General features: G+C 47.2%; 1 protein-coding gene across 4 annotated transcripts in view; it reads right to left on the reverse strand.

The window, feature by feature from the left end:
* The window catches only part of CRTC3 (CREB regulated transcription coactivator 3), a 537,535-nt gene that overhangs the window by 57,612 nt on the left and 462,354 nt on the right, over window positions 1-17,569 (reverse strand). For all 4 annotated transcript variants that reach the window (XM_069625144.1, XM_069625143.1, XM_069625142.1 and 1 more), the window contains 2 exons: window positions 7,446-7,495; window positions 5,600-5,817 (listed from right to left, as the gene is read on the reverse strand). In XM_069625144.1, coding sequence (XP_069481245.1) covers window positions 5,600-5,817; window positions 7,446-7,495 — 268 coding nt within the window. The remainder of the gene's footprint in view (window positions 1-5,599; window positions 5,818-7,445; window positions 7,496-17,569) is intronic.

The following is a 17,569-nucleotide window of genomic DNA, read 5'->3' on the forward strand; positions in this document are numbered from 1 at the left end:
CCTACTGTTGTAAAGGTTTTCTTTCCATCATGCAGGAGCTACAAACAATGCAGGTCACTACACTGCATACATTAAAAAGAATTGTGGATGGTTTGAATGTAATGATAGCACCATTACTATAAAGCAGAGATTGCCAGCTAATCTAACAAATGTGCATTTAATGTTCTTAAAGCCATAATTTACAAAATAATGTGTACTTCAAGATTGTCAACAAATTATGTGAAAGACTACAGTTAGAATACGCCCACAGGTATCTAACTACCCAAGAGGATGTAAGAATGACACCAATAAATGATTATCACAGATCGTTGGAAACAAATGCACAGTTAGAATACGCCTACAGGTATCTAACTGTTAAAAATCGGCAGAAAGGCAAAAAACATAACATTGATCAGAAAGATGAAGGAAACACTCAAAGGAAACAAGGAAGTAGTTAGTACCATAGTTAATGAAGGTGTTTTTTTAATCCAACAAGGATTTTTTTTCCCCAGACCCAAGGATTAGAAAAGCAAACACAGAAACTGAGCGCAATTCACTGCTTAGTGCACAGTTCACTGGTTTGTAAACTAAATATGAGGGTAAAAAAAAGGTAAACTCTATTATGCAATGCAGTAAATGTTCAAAAAATGCAAACACTAACATTACTTTTTCTTTTATCACAGAAATGGAAAAAGGGATACTTCCGCCAAGTACGATAGCCACTTACCTACCACCTACGCCTTACGACCAAGGTACAAGGAGTATAGTTCCTATCCACAACCATCGCTGCATATCAAAACCATGGTCCTTGTAAAGTAGCTACTTATAAATTTACTTTTCGGACCATCGTCTGTAGCCATGCAGGCAAGACACTAGGGCGTCCACACAACAAGCGCATTACACCACACCCATATTCACTTGTAACTCCACTGAATATGACTTCAGTCTTGGGTGCATGGCCTTTGGGCATGCAGTCAAGAGTCTGGGTCCTGGCCAGAAACACCACAGCACATCGGAACCATGGTGCCTTGCCATTTTACTATGTACACACTTGGTTTTGGGAGCATGGCCTTTGACCATGCTCCCAAAACGCTAAGCCCTCCCCAAAACCATCTTAATGATGTTGCATAGTACAAGTGTACCAATAGCTGTGATATGGTGCAGTAGTTTGTAGCCACTGGCTACAGAGGTGAGTTTGAGGCCATAGCATTATGAATTTATGGGTATACAGTATTTAAAATGCATAGTTACTTAAAACTGCAGTGCTTATTACTTAAGTACTCTGCATCCTGGCCACTACTACCACACCATATGACATCCATTGTGGCATATAAGTACACTACAAACAAATGTACTTTTGGGGGCATGGCCTTTGGCCATGCACCCATGATTGCAGCCCCTCCCCACAGCCGCCAAAGTGATGAACTACCACACCATATCGTACACACTGTACCTTGTAAGTACACTACATATAACTGTGCTGCTGGGTGCATGACCTGCGGCCATGCACTCATGACTGCAGACTCTCCCCATAGCCACCTGACTGATGTTCAATACTAGGGGTGTCTCTGTAGGTCTGAAATGCTGCACTGTTTGTGGGCAGGGCCTAAAATTTTAGGTGTATGGCCATACATTTCAATATATGGTTGAAAAGTGGCTTATAACTCCAGTGCTTACCAGTTTCATGTTGGGTGCATGCTTGGGTGTATGGCATACAGCCTACAACCATGCACCCAAAAGTACACATCTTGTCCACAACCACCGCACTACATGAAACCCATGTGGGCTTGGAAGTGAAAAGGTTATAGCTTTGTTGTTGGGGGCATGGCCTTCAGCCTTGCACCCAAGAGTGCACACACTCCCCACAACCAGGCAATCGATACGCATTAGTAAGAGGGTATCCATGGGTGTGATATGCTGAAGTATTTGTGGCCAGGGCCTAGAGTTTTGGAAGCAAGGCCTTAGGCCTTCGGCCGACGGCCATGCATCCAAGACTCTAGGCCCTGGCCACAACCACCGTAGCATGTGACACCCATGGTGGCGTACTAATGAATATAATAATAGCCATAGGAAAAAGTAATGCAATCACAGCATGTTGTACGCAGGTCCTTACAACAGTTACAAGTTCCCTGTGCACTGGACGGACTGAAATACTGCCCTTATTGGACCCCTCATTTTCTGTGCGTACAAGGTGGCCATAGGAAATACATCATAAAGAGAGATTATAACTGTGTTATTGGGTGCATGGCCGACGGCCATGCACCCAAGAGTGCAGTGTCTCCACAACCACCTCAGTGATGTGTGGTAGTGGGGGGTTTTCTATAGGTGTGATATCCTTCACTGCTTCTGGCAAGAGGCTTCACTCCTAGCTGTATGTCCATAGATCTTACATGCGATGGGTGTGCAGTGGCTTCCACGTCTAGTACTTATAACTTTGGTCTTGGGTGCATGGCCTTTGGCCATGCACCCAAGAATGCACGCACTCCCCACAACTTGCCAATCGAAACGCAATACTATGGGTGTATCCATGGGTGTGACATGCTGCGGTGGTTGTGGCCAGGGCCTACAGTCTTGGAAGGAAGGCCTTCGGCCGACGGCCATTCATCCAAGATTCTAGGCCCTGGCCACAACCACTGTAGCATGTGACACCCATGGCGGCGTACTAATGAATATAATAATAGACATCGGAAAAAGTAATGCAATCACGGCATGTCAATTTGAATGTTGGCTACCACTACGCGTGTGCTTTCAACAGTTAGAAGTTTCCTGTCCACTGCATGGACTGAAGTGCTATCGGTATTACACCCCACATTTTCTGTGCGTACAAGCTGTCCATGGAAAGTACATCATGAAGACGACCCCCAGAACAAATGCATTGATCACCCATGTCTTACTGTCTGAACCTTTCCCAACGCTCTGTGACACAGCAAAAGAGTTTTATAAATAGAGCATGTGTATGCTGGTTGTTGCTCCGCTTTCGGCAGATCCAAGATGTCGGGCGCATCCAAACAATCTGGCGCAGAAAACGTCTCGCAGCAGCCAATGGGCAGAGACGTCGCGTGTCCGCGGTCATAACGTCAGCCCCTTAACCAATCGGTATCTTGTCCGTGGACTGAACAGGGAAGTGTGACCGCGAAGCGCACATAGATATCACTAATTTTTTCAGACCTACTTTTGGGTCATTTTTATGAAAAGTACTACACGGAAAGTCACCAAATTTACAAAAGCACGCTTTTGGAACCAAGCCCCTGCCACAAATTTGGTGAAGATCCATCCAGCGATTTGGCCTGTAGCTGTGCGCAAATTTTTTCCCCCATTCAGTCTATGGGAAAAACAGAAGTTTTGGGACCACCCCTATAACTTTACCCCCCTGCACCAAACCTCACCAAACTTTGCAAAAAAAAATCAGAGTGGCCCATATACTTTTTTTGCAAAGTTTGGTGAGGATTCGTCCAGGGGAAGCGAAGCTATAAGCTGCCCAAAAAGTGCTCTTCCTATGGAAACAGCAATTTAACCATAACTACACGGCCACTAGTCAAGTCTGACACTGTCACGACCCGGCCAGGTTGGAAATTGCCTTGGCGATTATCCGAGCGCTATTCGGCAAGTAAAAGTCCCTGAGACTACAACTCCCACAACGCCTGCTGTCATAGCCGCGTGAAGTACGCGTGACGTTGTGATGATTTCATTTGTTGGGAACGATATATAACTCCCATCTACCCGGAGATCGAGTGCTCCTAAACTGTCGTTAGTTGCGAGCTCCCGGACCCGTTTCTTGAATCCTCGACTAACCAGCGCCTGAATCAACTTATTGCCTTCGCCTTGTCCGTACCTGCTTCCTGACGCCAGCCTCCCTCGATTGTTCCCCTTGGATATTCTGAACCCAGCTTACTCATTCTCGACCCCCTAATTCTAAATCCTTAAACTTTGGTGACCCGATACCTCAAAAATCTCCGTAAGGAAATTAGCGTGAAGTGAACGCTCACTTCCCAATTCAATTTTCCTTTTACTTCTGTTGCTTCGAACTATATTTTGGGACGCTTTGCTGTTTACCGTTTGGATTGCTTTTGAACCTTTATTTGGGACGCTTTGCTGTTTACCTTTTGGATTGCTTTGAACCTTTATTTGGGACGCTTTGCTGTTTACCTTTTGGATTGCTTTGAACCTTTTATTTGGGACGCTCTGCTGTTTATACTTTGGATTGCCTTGAACCTACTTGGGACGCTCTGCGGTCTTCGCCCTGGTGATCCTAAGATACTGGCAAACTTCCACTCCTCCCTCCCTACAATTTGATACTAGTAGGTTACTGGTATATTATTTCTACGGTGCAGTTAAGAGTGGGGATTGGGGGTGGTGTTGGCTGTTTGTTATTCCAACACTACTTGGCTGCATTTTTCTGAACAACTGTTTTCTTTGTTTTGTTCTTTGTCCCTCTAGCTCTGACGATTCTGCTCCGGCCTTTTCGCTCAAGCCCCCAACCTGTCAGGTTTATTTATCCCTGAAGGCTGAGCTCTTGGGAGGGAAGTCTTGGGCGCATCTCCATAAAAGCCCAGGATTACTTGAGCAAAAGGAAATACTGCATACAACCAGAAAACCACCTCTGGGTTGTGACAGACACCACTTACCTACATAGATTTTCATTCAGCCTCATGCCTCACATACAACACGTCACTTTAAAACTGACAGGTACATGTTAAGGGTGTTCACAAATGTGTCATAGGCCGCGTGTAATGTGTGTTACGTTGTGTTGGTGTGTACTCCATCTCCTCCACATTGGCACAACCACAAGTTGAAAACAGCCTTGGAAACTCCTACTTTTTCTGAGCCAGCAGTAGTCATGAATGGGTAAGGTTAAGCGATACTTCATGCCAAGCGTATGCCTGCTCCGCTGGGGTGAGATCATTTGTGATGCGCAAGTGAGTTTGTGAAGTGGTATTTCTTACTCATTTGTAAGTTTCTCCTTCTTACAGGCCTCATTTCGAGGGGTACACATTTTCTTTAGGACGATGGTGTTCCCCCAATTCGCTCCATTCAGAGTTACCTTTGGTGAGACTGGTATTTTGGCAAGACTTGCGGTGGTATTCCAGAAACACCACCACACCTTATAAGGAATTTTGTTCAACCTTTTACTCTCTCCATGACCACCTTGAATATGAAGGGGAAGTGGATATCATCCAGGAGTGGGACACGCCACTACTGGACGATACTTTTCATGCAGAAAAGGGCCACCATGGCCCAGGGCAACATATTTTCCTTGCTATGGTGAGGGGCAGCACCAGCACTTTACATGTTAGGGTCACTTTAGAATGTTTACCTCCATCTTTGAGTGGAGGTAAACTCTCTGCTGAAAGTCCACCTGGAATACCACCAGTGGTATTCCCGGAATGCCTCTGGCGGTGTATGTACCAAGTCTGTATTTAGCAGAGTGGCACGTATGAAAGTAGCTAATGATTTAACACCTCTGTCAAACTCCCAATGACCCTGAAATCCACACCCACTGCTTGACACCTATTAACAGTATCCACAGCAGAACTATAAGCCACGGAGTATGTTTCACAAGTAATGTCCAAGTCGGTAGCCTGGATATATACATTCACCTCACACGTGTACATGTTCTGACCTGGAGAATTGCTAATGCCCAGGTGAGTCATGGCGGCTGGCAAGTTGCCCGTGCTGTTCTCCCCACTGATACTCGAGTACGAAGTGTCCTCAGGATCCAACGGGGTTGGCAGCGGAGAAGGAAAATGCAGGTTTGTTAAGTCTGGCAGTGACCCCCCAGTGTTCAGATTTCCCTGGAAATGGGACAGTCCTGGACTCTGCTCAGGGGAGGGACAAACTCTGAAAAGAAGAACACAAACGAGATATTTAATTACTTTGAATTTTAATTTTCCATCAATAGGAGATCTTTGGCACAGCATAAAAATAGGCAGACTCCTAAAACCCCAAGTTCTCCCTTCTGTCCCACCCACACTTATCCTCAAGATTCTGGGTGCCTCTTCTGTAGCATGCGACTAAACCCCTCCCCCGCCCTCCTCCTTAGTGCCATATAACACTACAATAAATGTGACATTACAAGAAACCAAGCTACTGGGGGCCCAGGATCCAGAGAAAGGACATCAGTGCACAGCTCCCCGCAGGTGCACATCCTCTATACAGGGAAGGATATGGACCCGCCATACCCCGCAGGTGCACAACCTCTATACAGGGAAGGATATGGATCCGCCAAACCCTGCAGCTGCACAACCTCTATACAGGGAAGGATATGGACCCGCCATACCCAGCAGGTGCACAACCTCTACACAGGGAAGGATATGGACCCGCCAAACCCTGCAGGTGCACAACCTCTATTCAGGGAAGGATATGGACCCACCAAACCCTGCAGGTGCACAACCCCTATACAGGGAAGGCTATGGACCTGCCAAACCCCGCAGGTGCACAACCTCTACACAGGGAAGGCTATGGACCCTCCAAACCACGCAGGTGCACGACCTCTATACAGGGAAGGATATGGACCTTCCAAACCACGCAGGTGCACAACCTCTATACAGGGAAGGATATGGACCCTCCGAACCACGCAGGTGCACAACCTCTATACAGGGAAGTATATGGACCCGCCAAAACCCGCAGATGCACAACCTCTACACAGGGAAGGCTATGGACCCTCCAAACCACGCAGGTGCACAACCTCTATACAGGGAAGGATATGGACTCGCCAAACCCCGCAGGTGCACAACCTCTATACAGGGAAGGATAGGGACCCCGCGATACCCCGCAGGTACACAATCTCTATACAGGGAAGGATATGGACCCGCCAAACCCCGCAGGTGCACAACCTCTACACAGGGAAGGATATAGACCCGTCAAACCCCGCAGGTGCACAACCTCTATACAGGGAAGGATATGGACCCGCCATACACAGCAGGTGCACAACTTCTATACAGGGACATGGACACGCCAAACCCCAGAGGTGCACAACCTCTACACAGGGAAGGATATGGACCCGCCATACCCCGCAGGTGCACAACCTCTATACAGGGAAGGATATAGACCCGCCATACCCCGCAGGTGCACAACCTCTATACAGGGAAGGCTATGGATTTAGGGCCGTTGGTGTGCCAGAACACCAGCTCTGTTACCAGAGTGCACAGGCGTGAGATCCGATTGGAAAATGCCCAAAAACCACAGGTTCATTTCATTTAAACAATTCTAGCAAAGATGGCATGTAGCGATACATTTAAAAGGCGAGAGGAAAAATTAATTTGAACTTTTTACGAAGCAGTTTCTTTATTGGATTCCTTAAAATAGTAAATCCTACATTTAAATTAAGTAGCAAAGTCATGATCTAAAGGTCAGCGCTTATTGAAGAGATGGCCGTCAATCTTATTGGCGCACATCTTGCAGACGCGCAAGTCTCCCAGGAAAGGCGAGGAGCAGGAAAATCAGACAGCAAACAGCAAGTTACATACGTGATTCCTGGAACCTCACAGGACCTTGGGCGAGCAGAGAGAGACTGGACCTAAAGGCGAGAGAAAGAGCCCAAATTAGAACAGCCTTCAAACCCCAGGGGACAATGGCTCTACTTCATCGCTACCATGGATCGGAATCGCGGAACTCGGCAGAGTAAGACTCGGGTTTTACAAACCATATTTAATTCCAAAACATACTTGCAAAAGGCACAGAGCTTCTATTCACATTCATGGAAGAGCCGGGCTATTCTTATGACTTTCTCATGGTCATGAAGGCTTCAGGTTGTAGACTTCGATAAGCCATTGAGGGTATATCATATGTATGTATTTTGGGGGGCGTCAAGTTGTAACTTTACAATGAGGATGTTTCCTAGGTCTGGTCTTAGTGTAGGACCAGCAGCAGTTGCTTGTGTCTCAGAATGTCAGAAGGTGTCGCGGATCCAGGGTGATATTGTGAAGCCCTCGAGTGAATAAGGGAATTGATAGAGTGGTGATAACAAACCCGTCTCTTGGTGGAGGTCAGCTTCCTCGGATGTTCCAAAGCACGGATTTATGAAGAAATGGAGTGGGAACTGGGAGATTGTTTGTGCAGCAGCTCAGGTCCCTATGACAGGGGATAAAGCTTTGTGGTGTTTGAGAGATAAGCGGGTAGCTTCGGGTGTAGGGATACACGGTACATTCATATGTCATGTCTGTCCCATTCAGAGAATGCGCAGAACGCCCTGCTGCAGCGCTCTGCCTGCCTTCTTTTTAGTGCACATGGGACGTGAAGACATATTTGGTACTTCTTGGAAAAGGTCCAAATATTTCAGCAGTTGACTGGCGTAAAAGAGAGTAGATTAACATTGAACATACCAAAGCAGCCTACACTTGTAAATTAATCAATGCGTGTAGACCATTCTTGTCAGCAGCAAGCTGTATCTCCTTGGCCTGAGCACTTATACTTTCTAAACTGGATTATTGTACTGCCTTGTACCTAGGAACTAACAAGCGTAATGTAAAAAAACTGCAAATACTCCAAAACAATGCGCTATGAACAGCACTCAATATCCCAAGAACACACCATCTCTCGACAGTAAGACGCAATTCCCACTGGCTATCAGTCAAAGACAGAATTGCATTCAAAACCTTAGCACTCACTCTTAAATTCCTTTCCAACTCGGCTCCTAAACGCCTTGCATGAAAATTCACAAGAAACCAATCTGACTGACCAACTAGGTCTATACACACAAATTGCCTTAAGGTTCCGAGATTCAAGTTACAGAGAGCAGGGGCCACAGCTTTCCTGTACTAGATGCTAAATTATGGAACTCCCTTCCTGTAGCTTTAAGAGCAGAATCATCATACTGGTGTTTCAGGAAAAATGTGAAAACCTGGCTCTTCACACAGGAGACAAAATAATACGTTCCTCGTTAATTCGGGATTTGTCTGCGATGCAGTTGTAACATCCTTTATTGCACTGCACTATACCCGCCTGTCATGTAGCCTTATTGTGTATTGGACTTGCCTGTGTTGCATTTGCGACACCCTCTATTACACTGTACTATACCCGCCTGTCATGTAGCCTTATTGTGTATTGGACTTGTCTGCGTTGCATTTGCGACACCCTCTATTACACTGTACTGTACCCACCGGTCATGTAGCCTTATTGTGTATTGGACTTGTCTGCGTTGCATTTGCGACACCCTCTATTACACTGTACTGTACCCACCGGTCATGTAGCCTTATTGTGTATTGGACTTGTCTGCGTTGCATTTGCGACACCCTCTATTACACTGTACTATACCCGCCTGTCATGTAGCCTTATTGTGTATTGGACTTGTCTGCGTTGCATTTGCGACACCCTCTATTACACTGTACTGTACCCACCGGTCATGTAGCCTTATTGTGTATTGGACTTGTCTGCGTTGCATTTGCAACACCCTCTATTACACTGTACTGTACCCACCGGTCATGTAGCCTTATTGTGTATTGGATTTGTCTGTGTTGCATTTGCGGCACCCTCTATTACACTGTACTGTACCCACCGGTCATGTAGCCTTATTGTGTATTGGACTTGTCTGCGTTGCATTTGCGACACCCTCTATTACACTGTACTGTACCCACCGGTCATGTAACTTTATTGTGCAACCTTAAGTAATGTGCCCAGATACCTATGGGTTAGGTGCGCTCTACAAACAAAAAAGCACCACCTGCAACCAGTAGCTCTCAGGGAAGTCCAAGGATTGCCAAGAACAGATCTTCACAGTTAGAAAAATAAAGTCCAGCTTTGATGAATGCCTGGATGTGATGCGTCGAGATAAGTTGCCGATCAGTGTGTACCTCCATGTGCCTAACTAAGTAGTATCTGGTGAAAAGGTTGGCGGGAGAGAGGCTCCCCCCAATGGCGCTTGAGCCTTCAATCAAAAGAAGCGTGCTTTAAAACGGACATAGAAGTCTGAGGGTCTCCACCGTACAGAATCTAATGCATTCTAGGCAGCCAAGAAAGCAGGCAGATGTACAACAAGGAAACGAACATCGAATAGTAACGGGAGAGGATCCACGAGTGAGTCGACAAGCGAGGAGCATTATGCAGGAGCAAAAGGAGTTCGACTAAACGGAATGTGACTGGTTACGCAAAGCCGCCCTTCCTTGGCCATTCTCTATACCAAAGCCAGGCGAGATAGGGCAAGGCAATGGACGACTGCATTAAAAGCAACTGAGACGACAAGGGAAGGTCCAACTGCAGGGCATTCTACTACTTCCAGAATCTACTAACTCCAAACTGCACCAAGGACACTCTCAATGCCTTTGTGTGGCCCAAGCAGGTTACGGCTATGAAAAGTGAACAGACAAAATGCCACAACTCAATTGTGACCTGCAGTGAAAGCACTTATCTTCCAGGGATAAGGCAAGAGAGTATGTAGTTAGTGTCCATTCCCTGAGATTAAGGGCCAGAGAAGCCAGAGAGGGGAGCGGAAAACGAAACCATTCACTTACCGCGTCAGATTAGGTCAGTAATGAAGATAGGCCTGCTATAATATGCAAGATAAACCTTAGGGGTGGTACTTAAATAAGGTTTACATGTAATCATCTCCTCCTGGTTGTTTAGTTGACCTTGGAACCCTTTCTCAACTGGGTCGAATACGGAAATTGACTGGAGGAAGAGATTTGGGATTTTCTTGCACATTCCCTTTTTGAGTACCTTTCCATAGCAGATGCAGAATGAAAGACAGCAGTCCTCTACCCACCGGCCGTGTGGAGCGGAACGGAGTGGAGACGCATTCAACTCCTGTTTTGCCCCGTGTTAATGGGATAAAAGCCAGCCGTGCTGCAGCCCAAGGGGATGCGATCTGGGCAGTTAGTTCAATAAAATCTGGAGAACTGGTTCTTTGTCAAGGCTTCTGGCCAATGACAACAATTTCTTGCAATTAAGCAATATATCCCGAGCTGGGGGGCAGAGGGGGAATACAAAACCCGCCTCCCAGGGCATTATCGGATCAGATTATGCCCCTGGGCATAAGTTAGAAGCCCTTGCGGAACGTTAGCCCTGGGGCATTGCCTACACCGATAATACCTCTCCCCGGTGAGTGCTCCCGGCACCGGCGAGGGATGGAGGAGCACCAGGAAAGTGGGGACTGGGTGGGGTATGTGGAAATTGAGGTTGGTGCTGGCGGGGGAAAGGAGGGAAAAGTGAGTGTGGGTGCACTTACCCGATTTCCGGCAGTGAAGATGGCGGCCTCCCGGCTTCGCAGGGCCCATGTTCTGGGCCTCTTGATTGACTAGGAGGTCCCCCCCCTGACCGGCATTTCTCTCCTCTGCACAGGCCATAAACGAATGAGGGCTTTGCGTTGGTGAGATTGTGGGGGAATGAGTACACGTCTGTCCCCTGAAAATATCTGAAAAGCCAGTGGCAATCCATTGTGAGCAGTTATAGCACACGTGCTCGCCCGTCCTGTTTGGTAGACCGTAGTTCCGTAGAAAGGGAGGAGCCGACTATGGGCTAAAGTGTCTTGATAATTGGGTTATGTTTTAAGGGCATAGTTGGAAAGTTTTCAGTTACCACGCGAATAAGTGTTGGATGCATTAAAGGGCTTGAGCACGTGCTCGAGCAATCCTGCAAGTTTGGTGGCTTGTCCACCAATTGCAAAATTAACCAATTACTGGGCCAAGGATATTCGATGCAGAAGAGATACCGACGAGATGAAGTGCAGGGCAGGCAGCTCTGCCCGATGAAGAATGCCAAAAGCAGCCATGCTAAATAGTTGAAATAGTTTGGAAGGGAAACTACAGTCGCATGTCAGTTATTTGCCCTGGGGTAGATAGGCAGCTCGTTGCTTCGACAGGGAGAGTTGTAAACTGCCTCTGAAAAGCCAGCAGGACAGGTCCTGGGTGTTCACTGCGGCTCGGCAAGCACCTACTTTACAAGCTTGCAATCCTGCTCAGGAGGTTAAGGTGCAAACTTCTGAAAGAGAAAAGAATTTGCAAAGAGGTCTTGAGTTCGGTATTTGCACTACCTAATTTAAAAGTTTGAATAATGTAAAGTATTTCATGACTTTGTGCCTGTTGCTGAGGTGAGCCACCCTTTACGCGCTGGCTCTCCCGTACTGTTTTTAGATAAACATTTTCGAAAATGTAAAAGAATTAAGTCCATTTTACAATTACTTAAGAGCAGAAATCTTAGTGAAGTCTCCAAAATTCAATTTGGTCAAGTTTTCTATTGTACAGTGGAGAAAATGATGAGACGTGAACTGCTGGGACTTCATAGGAGCCATTTCAATATATCCCTAATTGTGTTAATATCTTCCGATGCCTAAAGCAATAAAAAGGGAATCCATGCAACACAACCTTGCCTGGATCGCCTCTTTTCACCCCGGCTCCCTGCCAAATCATGTTAGATGCCAAGTTTAGTATGCGGTCACCAGGGGAGCGAGATCTCCAACATTGAAAGGGAGCTCAGCTGGACAAATGCAGTGGGAGAAGCCATAGGAAGACTTGGGGTCTGCGATAATCCAGATATTGAGAGTCGGAAGTCGTTCTCCTCAGTGATTGTTCTCCTCAGTGGTCATTCTCATAGCATTTGCGCTCTAGCGGAGCTACGCCTCGGTGCAGAAAAGACTAAGCATCCACTGTATTATCAATACTCGCTTAGCAGGGACTGGCCAGGCAAATGCTGCTGCGTGGCCAGAGGTCTCAGACCCACGTCTCCAGTAGGCTAGGGAATAGGCAAGGTGAATGGGGTAATGCTCAGCACTCCGCATCCCAGGAAGCAGATCAAGGCAACTTCAGAGGAAGCCGGAGAAGGGAGCATAACATTAAGCAGGGGAAAGGCTGGAACACCATGAGATGGAAGCAGGGGCCGCTGATGCGGAAGCTCCACCCAAGGCACGATATTGACAAAGGCAGAAGCGGAGGAAACGGGCCAAGAAGAAAAGCACCTGCAGATTTGCCTAATGACAGAAAGAAGACCGATTAAAAAAACGCTCAATCAGTGAGTGGACATCTCTCTTGCAAAGACACCGTCGTGATCTGTGCACACGCGACGTGTGAGCAGCCTGCTAATTGCGGTGAGCCGGGCAGAAGGGATGAAGGGGGAAAGGTACTAACCTATGTTATTAAATGGTTCCATGTGTTAATATCCCCGCAAAAATATCGCCATACAAAAATATTGCCATATTTTTGCGGCGACATTAAGGCATCGAACCTGCGGGGGACACCCCTGCAACCTATGCATTATTTTTAAAGGAGCGGGCCACCCCGCAAACCCTGCTACCAAGAAACCCAAAAAAGTATCCCCCCAAAAAAAACGCCTATGGCCGTTCCAGACAACCATATATACAGCAATATTTTTGGTGGGGATCATATGTAGCGATACCCATTAAACGCACCCCCAGATCTTTCTAGGTACATTTTCTGGAAGCAGAGCTCCTAAACGGCCTCTAATCACACGTCCATACAGATTTTGTCTGAAAATTCACTGACTGAGGGAAGAGAGCAACGGATAAGGCTAATTTGGGCCCCCGTATGAGGGAGTGGGACATTTGCATCCGAGGATATCCTCCTCTAGGTGGTAACCCCAAGGCCACTAACCACTAGAAACATGTCAAGGACTCCAACGGCAGAGAACAACAAAGATAAGAGGCATCTTCCTCGTGGCAGTACTTGGCAGGGTAGTGGACCAAGTGGGCCAATTCAAAGAAGAAGCGAAAGAGAAACCAGAGTCTGGCACCCAATATCAGAAAGACATACGAGTCATCTTCTCCATGACAGCACTAGCCATGGAAGTGGGCCACGTCAAAGAAGGGGTGAAACTAGAATTGGGTGTTAAAGGCGTGAAGCCTGTGTGGAAAGAAGACCAGGGGAAGGGAGTCATTCACCTGGTATCCGTAATCGGCAACAAAGTCTAATAATGCCTGGCGAAGGGAGTCATTCCATCAGGCTATTTGAAAAGCGTACGTCAGGAAAAGGGTGACATGTTCCTGACCCACCAAGAGGAAGTACCAGATTGTTTGAGATTCTTCTATCAAGGGAAGGGAGCCATTCCCCATGGTAACACGAGAGAAGTAATGTTTCTAACATTACTAGCAGGTGATGGGAGCTACTCCCCCGGACAACGAGGAAGTTACAAGACTGTTCTGAACGAAATAAAACTGTTACAGCAAACCAGTAACATGAACCAAGGAGAAGGCGGTCATTCTCCTGGGATCGGCCAGACCAATAGCACTTTAGTTATAGTTCCTAGTGTGAGGGTCAGAAGATTTTCATGATACAAAACGGTGGACATTTTGAGACATCTTAGATCGCTTAGTAGAGACGGGGAACCCCTGTCCTAGAGTAAGGTACGTTTTTTTTTCTCTTTTTCACTGAATAAAAGTCTTTGCCCACAAATATGCCACCTTTGTCAGTCTCCTCCTTCTGCACCCTTACATGTGGTGTCAGGAGTGGGATGCAAGCAACCCGATAAAGAGTTGACCCATGTCATATCTTCCATGGATTTAGTAAACCCCTTGAAACCTAATAAAATGACAAATCTCGTTCCAGCAAAGGTAGTGTGAGGGGTAACAAATGTGAGGCTGACAACTTTGTAAAGGATTTTCATAAGATTCCATTTTATTAACTGAAAAGGGTTTGATAAACGGCTCACTAGGCCTACCCTTTAGAGGATTTCCCGGTCTATCAAAATAAACTAAAGGACACACTCCAGCAAAAGGAATCTGTCCCTCACACTTACATATAGCAAAACATATTTTTATTTATTTATTGGGCATTTTTAAGGCACTTATACATCAAGAAAATTGTGTTTCAAAGTGCCCACAGGGCAAAGGGAATGGAACAAGGGAAACATAAGACAATGGACTACTCCAAATACAGAAAAAAGTGGTCCTACTAGGCCTTGTGAACATTTGGATCGTGCAAGTGGAGAGAGAGAGAAGGGAATAAGGAGGAAAGGCGTAACTGCTAGAGGATACACAGAGGAGTGAAGTGCCAGGGTGGTAGTTGCGAGGCAACAGGCAAGTTCGAGAGCTGGTTGCTAAGGCAACAGGTAAGTTCCAGGGGTGGCAAGCCCATCAATAAGTGCAGCTCTGTAAGACAGCACAGGCAGAGTGGTGCTCGAAGGCAAGTGCAGGGGGAGGGCGGAAGCTGAGGGTGATCGGACAGAAGGCCAGGACCCAGAGAGACACATAAGGACTTAGGCAACCAATCACAGCTACTGTGGGATTAAGCACGGGAGGGAGAGAGGGAAGGAAGAGGAAAAGAGGAAAGTCTTGAGGTGTTTGCAGAACTTGAGGCGATCCGGCTCAAGACAAAGAAAAGGGGGGGCTGTTCTCTGGGAGCAAGCCGAGGAGAGAGAACGACCGCCCACTCTCTGCTTGGAGAAGCGCTTGGCAAGCAGAGAGTTGGAGCAGGAGGGATCTGGAAGGAGAGTATTTGGTGATAGCAAGTTGCAGATAGCATGGTCACAGGGCAACAGACAGCCTTATGGATGAAGCAGAGGGATTTAAATTTGATCCTTGCAGCAAACAGGAACCAGTGGAGAGATTTTAGGGCTGGGGATAGACTGCCCCTGGGCTTAATGCCAAGGATAAGTCTTGCAACCCTATTCTGGATTAGCTGGAGGGGCGGATAGAGTAAGAAGGTAGATTAGGAAGATGCTGTTGCAGTAGTCCAACCTGGAAGTACACAAGCTCTGGTGACATTGAGCTTCTGGGGGAAAGCGAGGACAGGGAGGATGCCCCTGGGGAGGTAGAGTTGGAAATGGGCCTTCTTGGCAAGTTCTATGATGTGAGGAGTGAAGGGCAGGGAGGAGTCGAAGATAACTCCCAGGTTTCTGGTCTCAGAGGAAGGAGAGGGGGGAAAGCCCATTGAGAGTGGCCAGAGTGAGGGGAGAAAAGAAGGAACAGGAGTCCTGATGGGAAGAAGCTCAATCTTGCTGGCATTGAGATAGAGATCATTGGAGGTACAGCACGGCTGGATAGCAGACAGGCAGTCAGGAATGACAGAGGAGGTCAGAAGAGATGCAGAGGGAGGTCTGAAGAAGAATTGGGTGTTGTCTGTAGAACACTGGAAGTGTGGTGAGAAAGTGGAGATAAGGTGATCAAGAGGCGTGAGATGCATGTTAAAGAGCCAGGACGAAAGGTTAGAGCCCTGGGGAATGCCAAAGGTGGATATAGAAATGGAAGAGGAGAAAGAACCCAGTATAACCTTGGAGGGTTGGTCAATGAGGAAGGAACTCAGTCAGTCCAGTAGCCGCTCCTAGATACCAAGGTTATCAAGGAGCCTTTTATGAGGATGGAGTGGTTAACAAAAGCAGAGGAGATATCGAGTAGAAACAGTAGGTGAGTTGGAGTCAAAAGATGCAAGCTATTCTTCACAGGTGTTCAGCAATTTCTGTACCTCTGGATGCTCGGAATCCAGATTGATGGTCATGCAGGCAACCAACAAACTCAGTTTGCTGGGTCAGTTGGGGTTAGACAAACTTGTCCAGGAGTTTCCCATGGAAGGGAGTGAGAGAGATGGGGTGGAAGTTAGCCGCACATGAGGGGTTGGCCAAAGGCTTTTTCAGGAGGGGGCGCACAAGAGAGTGCTTGAGAGAAGAGGGGAAAGACCCAGTTGCAACTGAGTGATTTCAGAAATCACCAAGTGCAGGGGCAACGGAGCCGATATTGTCCTGAATAGTTCTGGAAGAATAGGGGTGGGGGGACCTGTTTGGAAGAAACCTTCATAGAGCGGAAAACTCTAGTGACCTCGTCCACTGAGAAAGGTGAAAAGGATCAAAGTGTGGATGAAGGAGTAAGAGGGGCCAAAGGCGGCAGGAGAGGGTGAGAGAGAACTTGGGATGTCCTGAGTTTTAGCAGTGAAGTGGGTGGCCAGTGCAGTGCACAGGGCCGGGGGGGGGGGGAAGAGGTGAGGTAGAGACTGCAGATGTATTGACTAGTTCTTTGCAGCTTTTAAAGAGTTCAGCCGTATTGTTAGGAGCTCCAGAGACGCAAGCCTGGATGTGGGTTCTCTGCTTGGAGAAAATGGAGACACAAAATTGCCTTTGGAGAAGGGGACAGGCCAGTTTATCAGAGAATGCACGTGGGGCCTGCCACTTCCGTTCAGCAGCTCTGCACTTGCGTTTCAAGGCTGCTAGTTCAGAGTTGTACCAGGTGTTGTTTGGAGGCAGGTTTCAGGCAGATCTTCATGACCGGGGCAAGAATGTCAAGAGTGAGTTTGATGGCGAGAGTTAGGTTGTTGAGAGCAGAGCCATTAGTTCTGTTGGAGGTAGGAGGAGGGGGGGGTGAAAGAGAAACCAGTAACTGACACTTGCTTCATTGGACAGATCTCTGTAAACCAGAGGCGTAGACAGGGTAGGGCCTGAGTGGGCAAGGCCCACCCAAAATCTGTAAATGCCCACTCAGCAGTTCTGTGTGGGCATTTACAGATTCTGAGTGGGCAAGGCCCACCCAAAATCTGTAAATGCCCACTCAGCAGTTCTGTGTGGGCATTTACAGATGTTAAAATTACTGCGATGGGCCCAACCACATTAGCTTCAGGCTCCACTTGCTAGACAATCCTGGCTGCACAACTAGGCTGGAAGGTGGGAGGAAAGAAGAGTGTGGTCAGACCAGGATAGTGGGGTGGAGATTGGGGTAGAGAGTAAG

Source organism: Ambystoma mexicanum, chromosome 11 (assembly GCF_040938575.1).
Source record: "Ambystoma mexicanum isolate Mex_15411 chromosome 11, UKY_AmexF1_1, whole genome shotgun sequence".
Taxonomy (NCBI): domain Eukaryota; kingdom Metazoa; phylum Chordata; class Amphibia; order Caudata; family Ambystomatidae; genus Ambystoma; species Ambystoma mexicanum.